Raw genomic sequence first — 19,558 nt, forward strand, 5'->3', positions numbered from 1 at the left:
TGTTATATTTTACATAAGCCATGAATCCTAAGAAACAAATGAAATACATCTGAATTTAAACAACAACAGTGGAATCATTCTTGCCATAGTTGTATATACAATTTGTGTTTCTATCAAACAAACGTTGTCTTTTTATTTTTGTATATATCATTTGTGTATATCATCTTTATTTATAGTTGTGTAGCAAACTCAACATGTTCTAAAAAAGTAATTAAAAAGCATACGACTGGTACTTAAATCAAACTCAGTAGTAGCGCCGTAGAATTGAAATCAAACTCATATATGAGAAAGTTAACAGATGATGCTACGTGAATATATATATATATATATATATATATATATATATATATATATATATATATATATATATATATATATATGAGAAAGTTAAGCAGTAACCAAATTATTGGAGACAATCAATCCTTACATTTAATAACTTGTTCTTTAATTTTAAAAATTCAACATGATCTCAAAATGCGAACTTAGAGTACATGTGAATTGTCTTTATATTTAACCTTAAGACAATAAAATAAAATGAAACAGTGAAATACTTTTTCCTATAGTTGTATATATAATTTGTGTTTCTATCAAATAAATGTTGTCTTCGTATTGTTGTATGTATCATTTGTGTTCTTATCAAACAAAGTATTGTCTTCTTCGTATTGTACATATCATCTATGTTCCTATCACACAAATGTTGTCTTCCTCTTGATCTATATCGAACAAATGTTGTCTTCCTCTAGCTGTGTATATCATCTCTGTTCCTATCACATGTGAATTCATTTGCAATGTGATGGAAGACATGAATGATCAAGACTTGCAGATGCATCCATTACATTTTGAATATCAACTGCACATAAATCATAAATACATGTTGTGTATAAATTCATAAAGAAAAATGAAGTTAAAAACTATAAAACGTGAGAATAATATATTAGAATTTTCAATCAAATATCTCTCCTTGAGAGGCATCTGTCACCAATATATGTAGCTTTGGCTCAAAGTAAGATCCTTTGAATGCAAATTCCAAAAGAAAAATAAATAAATGGATGCATATATCAAAAGGGCAAGAATGGAAGTGAAGATTGTAGAAATATATTGTCACATAATGGATGCCTTATATGGTTTCAAATTGACAAAAACCTTTGAAGGTTGAAATAAAATACTGTTTGATTTCAGAAAAATATACTTTGTATTCACTTATACTCATCAAAATCCAAGTTTTTAAAGTTTACGGTATTTGCTTACCCATAACCAGGTCTACGATACACTGGAGATGGCCTCATGGACTCCAATACGTAGGTGTTTCTCCCACGATATTTCTTCATTCCGGGAATGTTTGTCCGCTTAGCACACACCTGAAGTACAACCAGATTTTAAGTATGTAAAACTAACAGAGAGAGACTAAATCCATTTATGCAGATTGTCTGATACAGACCTTGGTTTTCCAACCGTGAAGATCATACTCGTTCAGTAACAGTGCCTTAGGAACTACAATTTTGGATAAAAATAAATTCAACATGCATTAGAAATGTGATAGTAAGACATCACTATTGTCAAGGTATCAAATACATGCACATGAATGTGGTTTTGTGCACGCAGGAAGAGGAACATGGAAAGATTAAATTGAAAGAAAGCAATAAAATGTAGAACAAGTATGATACAATTAGACAGTTAACCAACCAGGTATGGTACTTATCTCTTCCTATTACTAATTTGTGGCTACAATCACTTTTCGTTTTAATGATTTTTTAGTATTTATAGTCTCAGATTGGATAAAATATGGTATGAGAATATATTTATATATGGTGGACAATCCTCACCTAATAAGTTGATTTTATAAGATTGAGTCAGACTCAACCCCAAATTCAGTGATGGTATTAAATCAGGTTTCCCAACCAAAATTCTAATACGACATCCTTAATGTTATCACAATTCCTAACAAAATCACATGGTAGCCATTCATGTTAACACAACCAAAGAAACAACTAACAAACACTTCACCACAACAACTCATATAACATAAATTTTAAAATCTTAAGAATATCCAGAACCAATGCTGAAAATAAAACTATGACTCACCATATTTAATCAAGGAAATCACGGTCGTTGAAAAGAAAAATATAACTCTGACAAGAGACCAATCAGATTGCACCGTAAATTTTTTGGCCGAATGAATAAACTTCATCTTCAACTGTTAGGATGAAGCTGCATAATTTAAAACAAGATTAAGTAGATATTAGAATATTACCTATGAATGAAATTAAGAAAAATTTAGTAGAAGTCGGATCAGATCTAAATAAATAGTGCAAATAAATATGAGTATTTAAATCAAAACATGGTAGCCATTGAATATGGTTGAGTTGTTATATTTGAGAAAGGATAAGCAGTAGTTGTAGAATTTAAAGCTAGGGTTGTCTACCTACGATTTGGTAATGGGTTTATTCATTTAACTCAATTATTCTTTATCTTTGGCCCAATAACAAAAATATAAATACATATCAGTATTTTAAAATAGTTTTATATTGAAGATAAAAAATATTTAAAAATTGGATTTGTTTTATTATATTATATTGGATTTTAAAATTGTTAAGCCTTGAAACAGTGAAAAACATATGCTTCGGTTAAATCGACAATGGGATAAGGTAATTTTGTTTGCTTTTTTCTTAATTTCAACAAAAATAAATAATAAGATATGCGACCTAAAAAAATAAAGATCATAGTGATTGTTAAGTAATTTACCAATTGTTGAAAGGAAGTTTTGGGTAGGTGGAGAAAATGTAAAGTATTTGGAAGAGGATAGGAAAGTTTGGAAAAGGGAATGCTACTTGTATTATTGAGTGTTTTTATTTTTTCCTTGAAACAAATTCAAGTAAATCCCATCTATTTATACTAGTGGCACTCATTAATCAACGATTACTATTTTTTCACTCAAACTTAATCTAATGGCTATAAATCATTCTCTAGAATTTTCTCTAATATTTTACAAAAATCCTAATTTATCCTTATCTTCTAGAGAATCCCATGGATCTCTCTAGAATAGACTTCTAGAAGTTGGACCTATTATACACAAATTTGAGTTTAAAATTCCTAAGGCCCAAACTAACAAACCCAAAATCTATTTAAATATTCAACACCCCCCAAAACAAACTTGATTTTGACACTCCAAGTAAATATCTTAACTTGACAAAGTCTTTAAGATTAAGAGGCCGCCACGTACCCCTCCTTACATGTAGAAAGATGTAAGTATAGATTTGCAATTTAAGAGTGGGCTGAATTATATTCTCTTTATTTTTCTCATTTTTAAAAGATGGTTCTTATGTTCATATTTTTCCATAAAATAATTCGATGAACATATGAAGTAAAATGAAGAAGTTTAAATATAGAAAAATAAATAACACAATAATGTATACTAGTTCCCCTTTCCAATCAATGGTTAGTCTAATCCTCTCACACCCTTTGAGAAATTTTCCAATATGTTAGATCTTTGTACAAACCTTAAGCTAAGACCTATCCTACAATCTTCTAATACAACAAAGAAACACATCATTTCCTTGATTTCACAAGAATCAAACATATGGTGGACTTTAAATTAAGTTAATTCAAAGGATCTTTTCATAAATCATCAACCACTACAATGATTCTCACATAAACCGAAAATCACACCACTCTCTATTTACAACACTTAGAAAGCACACCACTTTCTATTACAAATCAAGTTATAACACACTTGGTGATTAAATACAACCCTTGAACAAATATGAATAAGAAGTTGTTCTTAAATCAATTACAATACAGAAAAATTGATCTTCTCTTCAATGCACAATTCAAATATAATAACCTTAAAATACTCAGAAAAGTTTTGCAATGATATGACAATTGATGCATAGGTATCAGGTATGTACTTTGCACAGACACCTCACCATTTTAGAAGTTATATTACTTGATTCTTCATAGGACCACAACATCCACAATATGTGTGCCAAATGCTCATTTTAGTTGAAAATAATCAACATTCCTTAAAACCTGCAATTATTATATCAATCTATTAAAATCATCATTTTCTACTGAGCTTACACATAAGAGACTTTGAATATAAACATTCATCAGAAAGAATATTGGCCAAGAATAATGGGAAAGCAATAAATCCAAAATTACATGTTCATGTATAGGATCAAGATATGACTTTGTAAGCTGAGATACAGGATAATGAGTGAAATCCCATTATCATGGTTTTCATAAGCATCATAAAATTTAATTAAATTCTTATGTCCTTTCATATTTAAAATTGTTCACCTTGTTTTTAAATGATGGAAATTCACCAAAACTTATGGAGAATTCCACAACAATCTTGATGAACATGACTCAATCACATCGATCAGATTCCCTCTTGTTTTTCACTCTGCAATCGAGTGAATCAATCGGCCTTGATTGTAATATTGCGCTACACATCTTTAATGGAAGAAGAAATAAATTTTAAATTTGGGAAGAAAATAAAATTTAGGGTTTACGAGAAAAGTAAGAAGAAGATGAAATTTCTGCAGAGTTTCTCTCTGCTCTCAAACTGAGAATTTTTTATTCTTTACAACTGCAAGTAGGTGTTATATTAAAATTATAGGGGTTACTCCATGTTTATAGATTGGATTTACTTTCTCCCTAAGAAAATCCCAAATACATAATTTTGCTAACACTGAAAAGTTATGCCTAAGTAAAAATCTATGTTGAGGCTAACTCCTCGATGCTTCGACAACCAGATGTTTCGACGGAAACATGCTTCGACACCATGAATTGCATTCTCAACACACCACCTCATTCATTGTGTCTAAGATATCAACATTCATCATAGACCTTGATTTCCTGAACACTTCGACCTGCACTCCTTTCGTCATGATATATGCAATCTAATTCTTAGTTCTGCAGTGTTCGAAGTTAAACTTCCCATTAGCTACATGGTCTCGAAGATAGTGGAACCTCATTTTGATGTGCATACTTCGTCCATGCGCTAATGGGTTCTTCGCCAAATTGATAGCATACATGTTGTCGATCTTTATGGTTATCGCTTCATGATTCTTCCCTTAATCTCTTCAACCAAATTAACCATCTAAGTTGCATGACACACACAAAGAGAAACAACTAGGTACTCAGCTTCACACGACAATAATGCCACTACTAGTTCCTTTCTTGAATTCCAAGCAACTAGTGCACCACCTAGCATAAACACATAGCCAGCTGTGGATTTTCTATCCTCAACATCACTACACCAAATTGAGTCGGTGCATCCCACAAGCACTACGCCAAATAAGGGAAAAGAGGGCGCTTATTTTGGCCTATAACAGCGCTTTTAAGCGCCCTCTAATCTGGCGCTGGCATAGGTAAAGACAGCGCTTTGTTCTCCTGGAGAAAGTGCTGTCTAAAGTGGCCACATTATAGTGCGCTTTAAGAAAAAAGCGCCCTCTGGAGTGGTCCATAAAGGGACACCTTAGAGGGCGCTTTCTGGAAAAAGCGCCCTCTAAAGTTGTCAGTGTAAAGTGTTTAGAGGGCGCTTTCTGGAAAAAGCGCCCTCTAAAGTTGTCAGTGTAAAGTGTTTAGAGGGCGCTTTCTGGAAAAAGCGCCCTCTAAAGTTGTCAATGTAAAGTGTTTAGAGGGCGCTTTCAGGAAGAAGCGTCCTCTAAAGTTGTCATTGTAAAGTGTTTAGAGGGCGCTTTCAGGAAAAAGCGCCCTCTAAAGTTGTCAATGTAAAGTGTTTAGAGGGCGCTTTCAGGAAAAAGCGCCCTCTAAAGTTGTCAATGTAAAGTGTTTAGAGGGCGCTTTCTGGACAAAGCGCTCTCTAAAGTGTTAGTTATTTTAAAAAAATTTGTTTGAAAAACAGTGGATATATATTTAATTGGTAACCTGTTCGCATGCTGCAAAAGTGTAAAATTCATATTGATTTCATCCTTTATTCCAATGTTATACACCATTAATCCATTGATATATACAACATGAATCCATTTATATACAACATTAATCCTCCATATATACAACATTAATATATGATTCTTTGATCAACAATATACAACAACATATTCTCAAAGTACTACAATTAAGAGAATAAAACATAGCAACCAACACCCAGTGACCACTGTATCCAAAAGCTGTCTAGTAGTTCTAACCAATACTAAACAAAAACGCCCATCCACCCATGGTGGCAAACATGTTCTGTATATCCAAAAGCTGTCTAGTAGTTCTATCGCACATCCATACAAAATAAGGCTCAACCAAAACAACAGATGGCAGCATAAGTAGTCCCCTGCAAAAAGAACACGTCCAAATGCAAATAACACAGAACTGTCAAAAGGCGATTGAGCAACAAATAGTAAACAATGGCATAAAGTTAAATGACATAGCTAATATTACCTGAATTCCTGCATGGCTGTTAAGGTAAAAATCAAATTCCCTAGGGTGACAAATGTTGGTGTCTACCACGGTTCCTTTGACAATTTAGAACAACAAAATCAGCAAAAAGTGATAAATTCAAATGATAATATATACCAGCTGCGTTGAGAAATATATTGAAAAAACCTGGCATAATATTTCCACTTCTATCGGTCTCTTTGGGGTTGACAGGAAAGAGACGGGTGTGATGTCTCTTTTGGACCACTACAAAAGTAACTTTAGGTAGATACCCATCCTCTATTGAGACACAAGCCTGATGAAAAAAAATTAAAAATTAAACGCATAGAATTTAGTGGTGTATTTTATGAACGACAAAGTAACAAGAAATCAACTTTGAGAAGTCCTAAATTCTGCCTACAATACAGGGCTGCAAAGTTGATGCAACAAAAAACATATAACAATATATGGTAAGTACCTGTATCTCCGACCATATTTTTTCTTTGCCAACCTTCAAGTCCGGACTTCTCCAATTATCACATGTAATCGGAATATGTTGTCGAACAAGGAAACCAATGTAACTTGCCAACATTGAACCCTTATCTTTTGAAGATAGAATTGATATATGTTTAGATGGACATGTTCCATTGTCGTAGAGGGATACTTTCAAATATCCAGCATCATCATCTACGCGAATGAGGCTTGACGACAATAGAGCATCTCCATCTAAACAAATATCCAGCATCATCATTTTACCTGTAAAAAAGAAAACAATTAAAATCAGATGACAAATGTAAAAACAATTAAAATCATAAAAGTCATTTTACCTGTAATAAAGAAAACAATTAAAATCATTTGACCTGTACCTTTTTCACTAAGTTCTCTTTCTTTTCTTGGTTGGAATATGTTCTACATGTCTCTTAACAACACGGACGGTTGGATTGATCCAAATACCCTCATTATGATCATTTCTAATATATGTCTCGACACTATAGTTAGAGGCATATGTCGTACTATCCCCCGGTTCAACATTCTCGTTACTTTTCTCACCATGCAAATTCCAACATGTATAACTTCGATCAATTCCATGCCTCATTAGATGCGATGTCAACTGAACTGCGTCAACCCGTTTCCCATAACAACAACCCAAGCAAGGACATATCATTCTACTGGGGTCTTCGGCGTGCGCAACGGCAAACTTAACGAATTCTGATACCCCATTCTCGTACTCTCTCGACAACCGATTGGAAGACATCCATGTATTATCCATTACTAATTAGAATAAATAAAAAACAATTTCAGAAGAGTTCAAACACATTTGGACCTAGGTTTCTAATGATACTGGTGTTGACACAAAATCAGATGTTCATAGGTCGTATAACCCATTGCATCCGCAATCATGGTCACTAAAAACCAACCGTCAATTTCCTAGTGCATCCGCTATCATGGTCGAAACAAACGTAGAAGGAGGAAACGCGCAGTAATAAGGTAAAACAGAAATTGGGCAAAGCTAAAACAAAGCAATAACATAAAACAGTAATTGGGAAAAGCGTGTACCTTTGATTGGTAGAAGGAGGAAACGCGCATGTAGATCTAACAGAGGTGGAAGGAAAACGCCTCAGAACCCTAACGTGAAAAAGAACGCTAATAACAGATAGTGAAATAACAAAACGCGCAGTATGTTATATTTTTAATGTTTACTAAAGGGGACCTTAGAGGGCGCTTTTTTAAAAAAAGCGCCCTCTAAAGGGGGCCTAAGAGGGCGCTTATGAAAGCGCTCTCTAAGGCTTTCCAGAAGCGCTTTATAAACTGGAAATGTACATGGACTTAGAGAGCGCTTTTTCAAAAGCGCCCTCTAAGGGTAACCTTAGAGGGCGCTTTCACAAAAGCGCCCTCTATTGTTGTCCCTCCATATTTTTTTTGGCTTCACTTTAGAGGGCGCTTTGTTACAAAAGCGCCCTCTAAAGGGGGCCTAAGAGGGCGCTTCTAAAAGCGCTCTCTAAGGCTTTCCAAAAGCGCTTTATAAACTGGAAATGCACATGGACTTATAGAGCGCTTTTTTAAAAGCGCCCTCTAAGGGTAACCTTAGAGGGCGCTTTCTAAAAAGCGCCCTGTATTGTTGTCCCTCTATCTCCTCCTTATTTTTTCGCTTCACCTTAGAGGGCGCTTTATTACAAAAGCGCCCTCTAAAGTGCGCTGTCTATTCCAGTTGTTCGCTCCTTATTTTTTCTCTTCACTTTAGAGTGCGCTTTTGTAATAAAGCGCCCTCTAAGGGGCGCTGTCTATTCCAGTTTTTGGCGTAGTGAAGCTTACATTCTTTTTCTTCATCAGTAGCAGGATAAAAAAATTCTTAGACGAGAGTTCCTTTCAGATACCTTAGTATCCTCTTCGTCGCTGATAGGTGTGATACCTTTGGTTTCTACATGAATCTACTCACCATAGCTACATTATATGCCAGATCAAGCCTTATGTGACAATGGCATCGAAGTGATTCAATGAGTCTTATGTACTGTGTTGGATCGACATTATCTGTATATGTGTCTTTCGATAGTTGCAATCCGGACTCAGCAAGAGTCGAAGATGGGTTGCAATCTTGCATCTCAAATATCTTGCGTATTTATCTTGCATATCTTCTTTGGTGTATCATCCAGCGTTTACTATTCCTGTAGAATTCAATACCAAGGAAGTATGAGAGATTACCCAAATCAGACATTTCAAACTCCTCACTTAAGTCATGTTTGAAGTCTTTGATCTCCTTCTTTCAATTTCCTGTTATCAACAAGTAATCGACATATAGACATAGTATAAGCAACTCACTATTTCTTCTTCTTAAATATACTACATACTCAGTTGTGCAATTCACAAATTCCTTCTCCTTTAGCGATAAACTCATACTTTCATGTTAAACACGAATACTGAATAAAGAAGCAGGACAACAAATAATGCATGCATTGCTTGTTCCTCTGAAATTATTCACTTAACTTATATGTTATTATCACAAAACTAGTCTAAATAATTTCTTGATTGATAATTTTGTTAAAACGTTTCTTTCAGGTATAGCAAGATAGGTAATTTGATCAACTTATAAACCATATGAACAGTAGAAATAATGTTCATTTATATGTGGATTTGGGTCCAAGGGTTATATATTATTTAGACTTAGATAGGTAAAGTATATGATGATGGTTTTGTAAATAAACTAAACTCTTCTTGAAGTTTGAAGTGTCATCTAAAATTGGTAAGTACAAGTCATGTCCTCTTGAATGTTTTAATTTTAACAAACTTTCTATATATTTTTTATACTTCGACTGAAGACTTGGATTAAGTTTTTGCACTTCTTCAAGTTCCTTTGGTTGTAGCTGATGCATGACAGTATATGATTGGACAACATTTTGCAGTTCAGACACCACGACAATAGAAGTCTCAGGGATACCAAGCCTAGTGACAACATGGATGATATGAGTAAATCTCTCTTTGATTGCAAATAATTGAGTTCTTTTTACTTTGATATGATAATTTCTCTTTCCTGGTATACAATTGTTATCTTTCCAAATATAATCACATAGTTTAAAATAAACATTTGTTGTTTTCACTAATTGTTTAGAATGAGAATGATATAATTATTAGGAATGATATAATTGCCGAACTGTTACCGAAGAAATCTAATCCTTCAAGAGTTTGCATGTTGCATAGCCATGTTCAAAATGTCTATTATGTATCTCGGCGGCATGCCATCAATAACACATTGAAACACCTCCTATTGACACTCCTCCCTTTCATTTCTAATCCCAATACACAATAAGAATGGTTTTGCACCTTGATACTATCATGACGATTCTAATCCAAATATACAACTAGGTTAGGGTATCTTCAACTTGTAAACTTCTATTTATCATTACTTTTGATCCAAATATTTTCTCTATCTAATAATTTCTGATTTGATAACTAACCTTATGATAAAAGGGTACAATTTTTTTATCCAAAGAAAAAGAGAAGATAAGGAGAATTATATATTTGGAGCGGAGTGGAAATTATGCAAACCTGTCATGAAGGAGCTATGACATTAGAATATGAGGTTTTATTCAATAATTGTAGAAGTGTATTGAAATGGAAATGCATATTCTGGCCTTTTCTCGTATTCTTCTTTCATGAGTTTGTGTTATCAAACTAGCATATAATTTTTTTTATTATGGATGATTTTATATGGTCTAGATCTATAAATGATTTTTGTAGAAAAAAAATCTGATAGGCTAAAGATGTGCCTAAAGGCTTGAAAGGAATGGAGTTCGGGAAAGCAATGAAGGTGGTTACGTTGTGTCATATGAAGAGTCTTTAGTATCATTTTACATATTTTTATTTAAAAATAATACTTATGAACATATAGTATTTGCTTTTTCCTATCAAACAATAAATTTGTGTACATTAGAATCTTTCTAATAGGGTCGATTCCTTATGTAAGAGGTTTTTGTGTTCATCCCTTACATATATAAAAGTTTTTGTTTGAAGGGGTAGGAAGTAACTTTTCAGAAGTCACAATGTCTCATTAAACATCTATCTAGTTATAAAACTTACAGAACAACGAAATTAACACAAGCACGAGATCTATAAAGTTGTCTAACATAACACATGTAAAATATGAAATAACACATTCCTAACAATAAATAAGAAATTTATTCATTTATTTGATTCTACCCTTTCATCATTTGCTTCACATGTAATGGTTGAGGTCCATTAATTGGACTTGTTTACATAATTTGAGAATTTGGAATCCCAAACATAAAACAAGAATGTTTTTCATTTATTTCATTCTACCGTTATTTATTTCCTATTTGAAAATCCATTCATCATTTTCTTCACATGCAATGGATGAAATCATTAATTGAAATTGTTTACAAAATTTGAGTTTGTTTCAGAATTTTGAATGTTTGCATTAGTACCATCCTCAATAGTACTTTCATCCGAGTTGATATTTTGTCTTTCAATGTCTTCATGGGGAAGATGCTCGAGAAGCTAGCTCAACAAAATATATTCCATCAAATCTTGCAAACTACATAATTAAGAGACCAGACATACCTAACAAACATATATTTTAATCTTATCATAATTCCATCAAACACAAAAAAAAACTCCATAAAACAAACTTCAAATTCTTAACAAATACAAGAATAATTATTGAATATAAAAACTATGACTCACCTGAATTAATCAAGGAAATCACGGTCGAGGAAAAGAAAAATAAACTCTGACAAAAGACCAATCAAATTGCGTCGTAGATACTTCCGCTGAATGAATATTTTAAAATAATTTTGTAAAATAATTTAAAATAATTATTTAATATATATAAATATTTTAAAATAATTTTGTATTGAAGATAAAAAAATATTGAAAAATGAGATTTCTTTTAATTACATTATATTTGGACTTTAAAATGGTTAAGGGTGAAACAGGGGAAAATGATTAGTGGTGTTTTTTTTTGTCACCCTCACTTTCAATCTTTTTGGATTTTGGGAATTTTGACCTCTATACATGTTTTTTTGGTTTGTAAAAGCGTTACATATCATCTATTGAAACACTTAAGTGTAATCGATTTGATAAGTAAAATTTCTTTATCATATCATTTTTTTAAATTAGAAGAATTTACAAGCTTAAAGTTAGCCAACTTGTCCTCCTTGAAAATAATAACATTTCAGTTCAATCAAAGAATCGAACAAGTTGCTGGTAGAATCAATCCAAGTAATTTGTTAAAAAATCAGTTTTCCAACTTTGAGCGAATTAATTACAGGTAATATGCTAGGCGGCTATTTCGCTACTCCACCTCAATTCCTAGCCAAACAACTTTGCTAATCACACAGTTCTTGAAAAGATGCAACTCATCTTCCTCAATTACTTAACAAAAAAGGACAAGCTCTCCACTATCAGTCTCAAGAAGAATATTCTTTCATCAACATTGTCCAACAGAAAACTTGGACCTTGCTAGGAATTTTCAATTTCCAGATCAAGTCTAAACCATCAAGACATGTTGTATCCATGGCAGAATTGTCATCCACCTACTTCTAATTCAAAACATAACTGCTTCTGACCGAGAAACCGACGTCGTCCCTCCACCAAATAAATCTATCAGCTATTTTGGGAGAAATGTAAACATGATCGAGAATTTGAAACAAATTCTCCATAAATCTACCAACCGAGGTTTTTACTGACCGCTAAAACCACAGTAGGTTTTTACCTTCACTTAAATTATTTTAAAATTAAAACTTCTACTTTTTGAATTTTTATATTTAATTTTTGAATTTTTTTAATTTTTTAAATAATTATTATATTAATCATTTTTCATGTTTTTAGTTTAAAAATAAAGGAAAATCAATATAAAACAAATCAAAATCCTTTTATTATTACCTTTATTACACTACTATTATTATTATTTACTAAAATTATAAAAATTATTTTCATTTAATCATTTTTCTGTTACATTTTACATAATCCATGAATCCATCGAAATTCATTTGCTTGGCACCTAAGAAAGAAATAAAATAAACTCATTTGCTTTTCACTTTTTTTCACTTTTTATTCAAAATAAATACAAAAAAAGGATTAAAAAAATAAAAATTCAAAAGGGCTAATTTTAATTTTTATATATTAATTTTTATTTTTATGCTTTTTTTCATTTTTGACAATTTTGTTTTAATTAAAAACCATAAAAGTCAAATATTTTGATTCATTGAATAAAATCAAAAAAAATTATTACGATAGAATCCATATACATTAATTAATTATTTTATTTTATTGTTGATTCAACTTTTAATGTTATGATTAAATGTTTTAACCTAAACTTGATATAAATAGAAGAAACATTTTCACAGAATGAATTTTCCCTATTTTTAGAGTTTTTCTTTTTGTTATGTTTTTACCTTCACTTAAATTATTTTAAAATTAAAACTTCTACTTTTTTAATTTTTATATTTAATTTTTGAATTTTTTATTAATGTTTTAAATAATTATTATATTATTCATTTTTCTTGTATTTTAGTCTAAAAATAAAGAAAAATCAATATAAAAATGTCCTTTTATTATTACCTTTATTACACTACGATTATTATTCCTTACTAAAATTATAAAATTAATTTCATTTAATCATTTTACTGTTACATTTTACATAAGCCATGAATCCATCCAAATTCATTTGCTTGGCACCTTAGAAATAAATAAAATAAATTCATTGTTTTTATCACTTTTTTCACTTTTTATTCAAAATATATAAGAAAAGATTAAAAAAATACATTGTGATTATTATAGAAAAATTAAAAAGTCAAAAGGGCTCATTTTAAGTTTTATTAGTTATTTTTTTATGCTTAATTTCATTTTTGACAATTTTTTTTAATAAAAAACCATAAAACTCAAATATTTTGATTCATTGCATAAAATCAAAAAAATATATTAGGTTAGAATCCATTTACAATAATTATTAATTTTGCTTTATTGTTGATTCAGCTTTTAATTTTTTAACCTAAACTTGATATAAATAATAGAAACATTTTCACACACTCAATTTTCCCTATTTTTAGAGTTTTTTTTTTATGTTTTTACCGTCACTTAGATTATTTTAAAATTAAAAATTCTACTTTTTTAATTTTCAATTTTTTTATAAACTTTTAAAATAATTATTATATTATTCAGCTTTCATGTATTTTAGTCTAAAAATAAAGGAAAATCAATATATAAAAAATCAAAATCCTTTTATTATTACCTTTACTACACTACTATTATTATTATTTACTTAAATTATAAAAATTAATTTCATTTAATCGTTTTGCTGTTACATTTTATATAAGCCATGAATCCATCGAAATTCATTTGCTTGACACCTAAGAAACAAATGAAATACATCTGAATTTAAACAAAAATAATGGAATACTTCTTGGAATAGTTGTATATACAGTTTGTGTTTCTATCAAACAAATGATGTCTTCTTATTTTTGTATATATCATTTATGTTCTTATCAAATAAAATATTGTTGTATGTTGTGTTTATCATCGTTATTTATAGTTGTGTAGCAAACTTAACATGTTCTAAAGAAGTAGTTAAAAAGCATATTACCAGTACTTAAATCAAACTCAGTAGTAGTGCCGTTATGAGTTGGTATTAACAGATGATGCTACGTGAATATATACATAGGGTTTGTCTAGCTAGGGTTTAAAATTATGTAATGATGGGTTTATAAATATCAACCGGGTTTTTGTATCTTTGGCCCAATGCATATTTTGAAGATAAGGAGAATTATATATTTGCAGCGAAGTGAAAATTATGCAAACCTGTCATGAAGGAGCTATGACATTAGAATATGAGGTTTTATTCAATAATGGTAGAAGTGTATTGAAATGGAAATGCATATTTTGGCCTCTTCTCGTATTCTTCTTTCATGAGTTTGTGTTATCAAACTAGCATATCATTTTATTTATTAAGGATGATTTTATATGGTCTAGATATGTAAATGATTTTTGTAAAAAACAAAAACTTGATAGGCTAAAGATGTGCCTAAAGGCTTGAAAGGAATGGAGTTCGGGAAAGCAATGAAGACCTTTACGTTCTGTCATATGAATAGTCTTTAGTATCATTTTACGTATTTTTATTTGAAAATAATAGTTATTAACATATAGTATTTGCTTTTTCCTATCAAACATTAAATTTGTGTACATAAAAGTTTTTGTTTGAAGGGGTAAAAAGTAACTTTTCAGAAGTCACAATGTCTCATTAAACATCTATCTTGTTATAAAACTAACAGAACAACGAAATTACCACAAGCACGAGATCTATAAAGTTGTCTAACATAACACATGTAAAAAAAATGAAATAGCACAAAAAATGTAAGTAAATATGGGGAGAAAAAACATTCATAACATTAAATAAGAAATTTATTCATTTATTTCATTCTACCCTTTCATCATTTGCTTCACATGCAATGGATCTTGTCCATTAATTGGACTTGTTTACATAATTCGAGAATTTGGAATCCCAAACATAAAACAAGAATGTTTTTCATTTATTTCATTCTACCCTTATTTACTTCCTATTTGAAAATACATTCATCATTTGCTTCACATGCAATGGATGAAATCATTAATTGAAATTGTTTACGAAATCTGATTTTGTTTCAGAATTTTGAATGTTTGTATTAGTACCATCCTCAATAATGCTTTCATTCGAGTTGATATTTTGTCTTTCAATGTCTTCAGGAGGAAGATGCTCGAGAAGCTAGCTCAATGACAGTAAAACTTTCACTAGCCTAATATTATAAAATAACATTTACAATTAGCATGATTTAAAAGTGAAATTAATATAAAAGTGTAACATATGTAAAACTTGGAGATGTTTGCAGCACAGATTTTCCTTATCTTCCTCTTAATAAATTCGTTAGTAAAGTGATATAACAGCACAGAGGATTAATATCACTGAAATAATTGTCAGCCTTCACGCAAAAAAATTAAGTCAACAACTAATAAACATGAGAATAGCTATAAGAGAATATAAAGATGAATAAATGAACACCAAATACACAATTACCATATAATCCAGTAGCTTTAATAAGCTAAAATCTATAAAAATTGCAAGAATCCAACAAAATATATATAGAAATCTTGCTAACTACATAATGAAGAGACCAAACGTACCTAACAAGCATATATTTTATCGTTATCAAAATTCCATATAGAATCTCATCAAGCACAACAAAAGAATTTTTTTTCCTATAATTCAGTAACTTTAATAAGCTTAAATCTATCAAAACTGCAAGAATCCAACAAAATATATTCCATCAAATCTTGCAAACTACATAATTAAGAGACCAAACATACCTAGCAAGCATATATTTTAATCTTATCAAAATTCCGTCAAACACAAAAAAAATCCATAAAACAAACTTCAAATTCTTTACAAATACAAGAATAATTATTGAATATAAAAATTATGACTGACCTGAATTAATCAAGGAAATACGGTGGAGGAAAAGAAAAATAAACTCTGACAAGAGACCAATCAAATTGCATCGTAGAGATTTCCGCTAAATAAATAAACTTCATCTTCAACTGTTAGAATGAAGCTCCATAATTTAGAACAATATTTAGAAGAGATTATAGAATATCACATATGAATGAAATTAAGTGAAATTTAATAGATATGTAGTTAGACCTAAAGAAATAGTGCAAATACATACCAGTATTTAAATCAAACCTATGGTAACACCGTTGATTCACATACCTACGGGAATATATTTGAGGACACCGTTGATTCAAATACCTACGGGAATATATTTGCGGACGGAAAAGCATAAGCCCTGTAGAATTTAAATCAAATTCATGAGGTTGTATTAAGAGTTGAAGCTACCAATTTACGGGAATATATATATATATATATATATATATATATATATATATATATATATATATATATATATATATATATATATATATATATATATATATATATATATATATATATATATATATATATATGATGGTTTCATAAAAGTTAAGGATAAAAAAAAAGTCAAAAGGGTTATTTTAATATTTATTAATTAATTTTTATTTTTATGCTTTATTTCATTTTTGACAAATTTGTTTTAATTAAAAACCATAAAATTCAAATATTTTGAGTCATTGAATAAAATCAAAAATATATATTAGGTTAGAATCCATTTACATTAATTATTTATTTTATTTAATTGTTGATTCAACTTTTAATGTTATAATTAAATGATTTAACCTAAACTTGATATAAATAGAAGAAACATTTTCACACATTGAAAATTCACTATTTTTAGAGTTTTTTTTTTATGTTTTTACCTTCACTTAAATTATTTTAAAACTAAAACTTCTACTTTTTTTAATTTTTATATTTAATTTTCAATTTTTTTATTAATTTATTAATTAATTATTATATTATTCATTATTCATGTATTTTAGTCTAAAAATAATGAAAAATCAATATAAGAAAAATAAAAATAAAAATCCTTTCATTATTACCGATATTACACTACGATTATTATTATTTACTAAAATTATAGAAATTAATTTGACTTAATCATTTTTCTGCTACATTTTACATAATCCATGAATCCATCTAAATTCATTTGCTTGGCACCTAAGAAAGGAATAAAATAAACTCATTCGCCTTTCCCTTTTTTTCCCTTTTTATTCAAAATAAATCCAAAAAAAGGAATAAAAAAATAAAAAGTCAAAAGGGTTATTTTAATTTTTATTATTTAATTTTTATTTTTATGCTTTATTTCATTTTTGACAATTTTGTTTTAATTAAAAACCATAAAATTCAAATATTTTGAGTCATTTTATAAAATCAAAAAAATATATTAGGGTAGAATCCATTTACATTAATTATTTATTTTACTTTATTGTTGATTCAGCTTTTAGTGTTATAATTAAATGTTTTAACCTAAACTTGATATAAATAGAAGAAACATTTTCACACATTGAATATTCACTATTTTTAGAGTTTTTCTTTTTGTTATGTTTTTACCTTCACTTAAATTATTTTAAAATTATAACTTCTACTTTTTTAATTTTTATATTCAATTTTCAAATTTTTTATTAATTTATTAATTAATTATTATCTTATTCATTTTTCATGTATTTTAGTCTAAAAATAATGAAAAATCAATATAAAAAAATGAAAAATAAAACCTTTATTACACTACGATTATTATTATTTACTAAAATTATAAAAATTAATTTGATTTAATCATTTTGCTGCTACATTTTACATAATCCATGAATCCATCGAAATTCATTTGCTTGGCACCTAAGAAAGGAATAAAATAAACTCATTTTCTTTTCCTTTTTTTCACTTTTTATTCAAAATAAATCCAAAAAAAGGATTCAAAAAATAAAAACTCAAAAGGGTTATTTTAATTTTATTAATTAATTTTTATTTTTATGCTTTATTTCGTTTTTGACAATTTTGTTTTAATTAAAAACCATAAAATTCAAATATTTTGATTCATCGAATAAAATCAAAAAAATATATTAAGTTAGAATCCATTTGCATTAATTATTTATTTTATTTTATTGTTGATTTAGCTTTTAATGTTATAATTAAATGTTTTAACCTAAACTTGATATAAATTGAAGAATCATTTTCACACATTGAATATTCACTATTTTTAGAGTTTTTCTTTTTGTTATGTTTTTACCTCCACTTAAAATTATAATATTCAGCTTTTCAAAAAATTTATTAATTTATTAATTAATTATTATATTATTCATTTTTCATGTATTTTAGTCTAAAAATAAAGAAAAATCAATATTTACAAAAGAAAAATAAAAATCCTCTTATTATTACCTTTATTACACTACGATTATTATTATTTACTAAAATTATAAAAATTAATTTGATTTAATCATTTTGCTGCTACATTTTACATAAGCCATGTGTAGCGAGAAATTCACGATCATCAAGCTATGGACAAGATAGACATCAAATAAATAAGAGTCGCCACTGCACTTTTATTGTTTCCAAATGAAAAGGGAAGAGTACGAAGAAAACCCAAAAATAAGAAGTTTTCAAATCAAAACTAATAAAATGCCAGAGATAACAGGTCAGGGGGTTGGTTACACAGAGGGAAGGTATTAGCACCCAAAGTGTCCTAGGTACACATAGGGAGCCCTTTTTTATGTGCATATGTGTGTTTGTACAAATGATGTTTGCAAACAAATAGAATGGGGGATACGAAAATAATTCGTTAATTATATTTTTGTTTTTGACAAGACCTTCGAACTTGTGCCTACGTACCAACATAAAAATGAGGGATCAAAACCTCGTAGTTCGTGGTATCAATTTCAAAATGGATGCATTGCTTTTAACAAAAAATTAATCTTGAAAGGCACAAAGACATAAAATGGTTTGAATGAGTTAGTTCTTTTTGGTTTTTGAAAATTTTAAGTCAAGTATAGTTAAGTATATTTACAAGTTTGATTAAGAAAAGAAGTTTGAAAATGTAATGGCTTAAGGCCAAAGTTTCTAGTTTGCAATATGGTCTACGTTTGGAAAACAAGCACAAACAAAGAAGTTTTTAAAAGGAGGGAGAGATTTTGAATTAAAGAAGCGGGGAGGATATGAAGAGACTAATCCTAAGCATACATTTAAAAGTTGAGAGTTGAAAAGATCTGACCAATGAGC

At 29.3% G+C, this 19,558-nt stretch overlaps 1 protein-coding gene across 3 annotated transcripts in view; it reads right to left on the minus strand.

The window, feature by feature from the left end:
- Positions 1 to 403: 403 nt before the first annotated feature.
- Positions 404 to 19,558, minus strand: part of LOC127106446 (polyadenylate-binding protein 2) — a 36,806-nt gene continuing 17,651 nt past the window's right edge. The window contains exons 1-5 of one of the 3 annotated variants that reach the window (XM_051043736.1): positions 2,743 to 2,854; positions 2,083 to 2,208; positions 1,439 to 1,491; positions 1,249 to 1,358; positions 404 to 850 (exon numbers count right to left, since the gene is read on the minus strand). In XM_051043736.1, the coding sequence (XP_050899693.1) occupies positions 847 to 850; positions 1,249 to 1,358; positions 1,439 to 1,491; positions 2,083 to 2,188 (273 nt within the window). In that variant the 5' untranslated portion in view covers positions 2,189 to 2,208; positions 2,743 to 2,854 and the 3' untranslated portion in view covers positions 404 to 846. Of the gene's footprint in view, positions 851 to 1,248; positions 1,359 to 1,438; positions 1,492 to 2,082; positions 2,209 to 2,742; positions 2,855 to 19,558 lie in introns of those variants that run through there. The other 2 variants (XM_051043739.1, XM_051043737.1) reach the window with 2 other exon arrangements.

This window comes from Lathyrus oleraceus, chromosome 7 (genome assembly GCF_024323335.1).
Source record: "Lathyrus oleraceus cultivar Zhongwan6 chromosome 7, CAAS_Psat_ZW6_1.0, whole genome shotgun sequence".
NCBI lineage: Eukaryota > Viridiplantae > Streptophyta > Magnoliopsida > Fabales > Fabaceae > Lathyrus > Lathyrus oleraceus.